General features: G+C 40.9%; 1 protein-coding gene across 2 annotated transcripts; it reads right to left on the bottom strand.

Annotated features, from left to right (window-relative positions):
• Positions 1–2,518: 2,518 nt before the first annotated feature.
• Positions 2,519–4,909, bottom strand: LOC120373837 (C2 calcium-dependent domain-containing protein 4C-like). 2 transcript variants are annotated; one of them, XM_039492779.1, is made up of 3 exons: positions 4,730–4,909; positions 2,995–3,894; positions 2,519–2,739 (listed from the first exon to the last, which is right to left on the bottom strand). In XM_039492779.1, exons 2-3 carry the CDS (start codon positions 3,815–3,817, stop codon positions 2,534–2,536), a joined length of 1,029 nt encoding a protein of 342 aa, XP_039348713.1. In that variant the 5' UTR covers positions 3,818–3,894; positions 4,730–4,909; the 3' UTR covers positions 2,519–2,533. The 2 variants fall into 2 exon arrangements, with proteins under 2 accessions (XP_039348713.1, XP_039348712.1); XM_039492778.1 differs by having other exon boundaries at positions 2,519–3,894.
• Between the last annotated feature and the right edge of the window lie 262 nt (positions 4,910–5,171).

Here is a 5,171-nt window from a genome sequence, read left to right as displayed (position 1 = left end):
TGTACACCACTGAAAGGACCATTATTATGTTTCCAGCAGGGGGCTGAGTAGCTGCAGTTTTGGAACTGATCAGAGGATAACATGATAGACAACTTCCTCTGTTCTTCCTGGCCAGTTAGATTGCTTTGGGAATGAATTAGTGCAGAGCTATTTTGGGTGAGCAAAAAGAGGCAGAGTGAGAGAGGCAGCTGTATGGCCCTGAGGAGAGAGAGAAGGAGGGTGTGCATACCAACCCTGCCAAAGGGAAGGAAAGGCAAGTACACGGTTAAAGGTATATAAGCAGCCTGTTAAGTGAAAAATGAGGTGGGATAAGTACAGAAGATCCTGCCAGAAAACTCAGCCTAGGCACCATAGCAGTTGATAGTTCAAAAGGAGAGATGACAAATTGTGGGGAGAATCTGAAGGTCAAATCGGAGTCAAGCACCGTAGACGACACTTAAAGTCTTTGGGATCCTAGTTTGGGGAAGAACTTGTAACCAAAGGGTGTGGTTCTGATGGGAAAATGAAGAGATACTTGGATTAAATCTGGTATGGGCCAGAAGGATTTACTGTAACTAGTTAATTATTGGAATGGCTAATTGCGTTATAGCCCTAACCTATTCACTATCTATCTAATGGTAAGGGCAACATGTCTGAAGTAAATTACCCTCATTTTTACCTATCTTATATCTTGGCCAGACTCTGTGTAAAGGTGGTTTCTTTCATTTTTAACCCCTTTATGGTTAGAATCAATCTTGAGGGAACCCACCTGGTGTTAATTACTGAGGTGGTTCTCATACATGCAATGGCAAGAGCCTTTGTGGTTTCTGCTCTGGCTGTCAAGACCACCGATGCAAACACACTTTTGTGTACTGCCACACAGGGTGGATCAGGCTCAGGCTCATATGAGCCAGGATGGAGCCATTTACAAAGCTTAAACATCAGGTGGGGTAATCAAATAATTCTTCAGGGCAGGAACTAAGTACCACCAGGTTGTCATGGAAAGCCTTTTCCCCCCAGATGCACTAGAGAACAAGTGTCCAGGTGTTAGGGTTTTATGTGCCTTCTCCAACAAGAGGCTTAGAATGCTGCTGGAAGCATGCTAATGAAGTTAATGGACCACTTTCCCATTCTGATAGATAAAACCTATCATCCTAGATCCCTATAGCCCATTCCCAAACTACTGGTAGAAGGAATTACCTTTTCTGGAAGCCCTGAAGGCTTGGTATTATCGTATTCAAATAAATATTAAGTACAACCAGGGTGGCATTAAACACTTGAGCATGAACTTTAAAGTAAGAAAGTGGGATTTTTGGAGTTATTAAAAAACTGTCAATACACCAGTTCACCAATGGTGCAATTTCCTAGTTAACAGCAATTAAGTTGTGCCACAAATGTTCTCTGTCTTAATTTACAATTAACAACGTACTACAGACCTTCTGTAAACATTTTGCTTATAATGTTGGTTAGTCATGCAGTCCTTACACTGTCAAAATTCCCCATCAGTTACAAATAAATCTAGGTAAAGAAAAATTAAATATTTCTGCATGAAAATGAGGCACACATGCAACCACACTGAACATACTGTATTAAAATAGTTTTTCTTGGTTAAATGGTAGCAAAAAAATAAACCTGTAAAATATTCCCCTTGAGTTAAATAAAGTGCCATCCCTTTTAGTATCAAATGAGTACATCATATGAAATTTCTCCTCAGTGTATTTAAATTATTAATAGCTAGGACCCTGTTGTGGTAACTGCAAGTATTAATTGATGTGTGTGTATATATATATATATATATACTCATGCAGCAGCAGTGAAGCATTGTTGAAAGTAATGTTATAGATTAACAACATGCTCATTCTATAACGTGGTACTTAAAGAATTTTCCTGAGCCAAGTTAGCATCTTTCAGACATATGACATCTCTTGGGCAGATGAATATGGATCAAGTTGTCATTGACACGTGTATGATAAATTGCCTCTAATTCACACATATAAATGTCTGTTGCTGCAAACTCCCAAACTGTATCTAAAGTCATGTCCAACACTTAGTAGCTCTTGCCTAACTGTGAACGAATGTATTGCTTTTTAAATAGGAAGTTTCTTTCCTCTGTTGAAATGCAGGGTTGGCAAATACATGCAACTAACTTCCATATCAGCAGCAAGGGTAACAAGACAGTGGTCTGGCATGATAACAAAACCTCCAGTTTTCTGTTAGGCCTGTAAACTTAATGCACAGCAGCTGGGATTTCAAAGGATCCTGCAATTGCTTCTAAATTAAGGTAAAGAGCTCCTTTAAGTCCCCTCTATAGTAGAACTTAAATACTGATATGTGGGGAAAAAAAAACAACCCTTGCTTAATATCAGCCACTTATACATGATGTACTTGAAAATAAAACTTTGCGGATTATGATTTAACAATAACATCAATTAATTGTAAAATAGAAAGAGATAACATAGGAAGGGAAAGTAACATAGCCACATAAAATACTTTATTCAAAAGTAAATGTACCTAGCTCAAAATAGATTAGCCTTATATTGCTTTCCTGTGCCCCTCAGATAGGCACCATACTCAATAAGCAAAGTTCAATTTTACCTAAAATATAATCTCTCTTCATAGTAGATGCTTTATTCACAGCTTTTATCTTGATTGATCGTCTGTGAAGATCATTCTTAGAAATACCATCAAAGATGAAGTCCTCATTAAAGATGGGATTTCTGCTTCTCTTTATAACAGTGCTTCTTTGTTTCTGAACTTTCCCTGGCACAAGAGAGAATGTGATGCAACAGTTAATCCTTTTAGGTTCCATAAATACATCATATAAGCCTTCAGCACTTATCAGACGGAGTCTAAGCCTTCTGCTTTCAGGACAGTAGTCAGAGGACAGTCTCAAGATTCCTCTTCTATCAAGAAATAGTGTACGCACATTTCTAAGTCTCTCTCTGCCATTAGTAAAATCCTGGGGAAAGATGGGTGACTGTGACCCAGAAGAGCTTTGTGTGCTTGAGCACTCACATAAACTTGCCAAAGACCGCCTATTGGGATTGGAGCTGTTGTCTGTGGAGCTGTCTTCATCTGTGGATAAGGAGTTCTCCCTTAGCATGCTGGATTTGTTTTCTGCCTTTAAAGCCCTGCAGAGCAGTCCCTCTGGGCTCTGGATTGTAAATAAAGAGTAGGATCTGGGAAGGAATCTTTTGAGAAGTGAGGAGGTGAAAGGGGAAGAGTCAGTGGAGGAAGCAGTATCATAGTGATAAGTGTCTTGTCTTGGCAGGTGTGGATGCCTAGAAGGGAGTCTGGTGGTGGTAGAGCTGATGATGCTGGAATCTACTCCTTTGTAGCAGATTCTGGAACTTGGAAGCAACAGTAGACAGGACATAGAACAGCTGCATAGGTCATTGTGGAAAATACTCTCTTTTCTTCGGGTATGGGGATTCTCCAGCAAAGTGCAGAATCCATAGGAGGTCTGCACCTTGGGGAAATGAAGCAGGGAAAGTGCTGCCTGTGACTGTGGGTCTGAGTTGGTGCTTTCTTCCACTGAAATGAAGTTATTAGCAATTTCAGTTGAGAGGATAGGTGGCAGCTGTGTTCTGGGGTTTTGAACAGGTTCACAATGAGGGTACAGGTTGGTCTCCACATAGGACTGGATGAGGGAGCTGGGATCCCTTGCAGAGTGGGAGCTAATCAATCTGGGTGGGATGCAGAATTCTGGAATCCTGTCTGGGGTTAAGATGTTGGGAGAAGCAACCGTTGCCTTCCGGGCTCTATTCCAGAAGCAAACTCCTTCTTTTCCCAACACGATTGGCTCTGAAGCCTTGCTGAATTTCTCCAGGCACCACATCAGTAACAGTTTGTGAAACACACAGCTATTGTACAGGAGGAGAGAGCTGTCCTAGGGGAAAGGCTGGTCACTGGAACCTGCAACACAGGAAAAGTAAGATGAGGATCACTTGCTGCTTTTCATAAAATCCAGCAGCCACTAATGGTCCAGAGGGAGGCAGAATTAAACACTGCATCAGGAGGAACCAGCTACAGACTTCATAGTTAGGGAAGGAGATTTAAAAAAAAAGAAAGCCTGAGCGTGATTTTAAATGAGCTGAAGCAAAATCACAAATGTAAAGAATTAATGAGGGAGCCTTCCTCTGTAGTGGTGAGACATGACAGGTGCCTCTAGGACAGGGGTCGGCAACCTTTCAGAAGTGGTGTGCTGAGTCTTCATTTATTCATTCTAATTTAAGGTTTCGCGTGCCAATAATACATTTTAACCTTTTTAGAAGGTCTTTTTCTATGTCTATACTATATAACTAAACTATTGTTGTATGTAAAGTAAATAAGGTTTCAGAATGTTTAAGAAGCTTCATTTAAAATTAAATTAAAATGCAGAGCACCCTGGACTGGTGGCCAGGACCCAGGCAGTGTGAGTGCCACTGAAAATCAGCTCGTGTGCCGCCTTCGGCACCCGTGCCATAGGTTGCCTACCCCTGCTCTTAAGAGTTTAGGTCAGTTTTCCTGAATCACTAACTTGTTTGAAGGACTTTTCTTTTTCCAAAATGGGCACCAATCACTTGGCTGCTAAAAAATGGTGTTTAACAAATACCAACACTTAAAAGCTTTTGGCTTTTTAATTTCTAAGAAGAAGTAAACACCCCACTTGACTTCCAATACACGTAACTTGAATCTTAAAGCATCCTAGTTGATATTTTTGAAGTGCTGTTAGAAAGGGTGCATGTTGTACAATTTCAGGAGTACCTACCTCTAATTCTTGCAATGCAGTGAGACAGTCCCTGCTAATGCCACTTAGCTGAGACACTGCAGTGGATGTTCAAATTGTAGTTCTGCTGCAGTTCAGCTAGACAACTAGTTCTGCTTTATAAAAGCTGACAGAAGTGGTCAGCAAATCAGACAGTAGACCATCACCAGTGGAGACCTGCTCTCTTTCAAGGCAGCACACATCCTCAGTTGCCGCTCTCAGGATGACGTATCTGCCACAGCAACAACCTGCAAGTCCCACCCTCAGACAGGCTTCCAGTGAGTTTACATGCAGGTCAGTTTATCTACTGCTGCAGCTACACAATATAAGAGCCTCCTTCAGAGTCTGTGTACACTCCCTCCTGTGTAACTTCTTTAGGTTTGTTTTTATTTGCTTGCATTTTTAAAAAAGACAGTATGACTATGTCTACAGCAAATATAAAAGG

Source organism: Mauremys reevesii, linkage group 10, assembly GCF_016161935.1.
Source record: "Mauremys reevesii isolate NIE-2019 linkage group 10, ASM1616193v1, whole genome shotgun sequence".
In the NCBI taxonomy this organism is placed as follows: Eukaryota; Metazoa; Chordata; order Testudines; family Geoemydidae; genus Mauremys; species Mauremys reevesii.
Note: the sequence above shows the minus strand (reverse complement) of the source record. Positions and strands in the feature narration are given on the sequence as shown.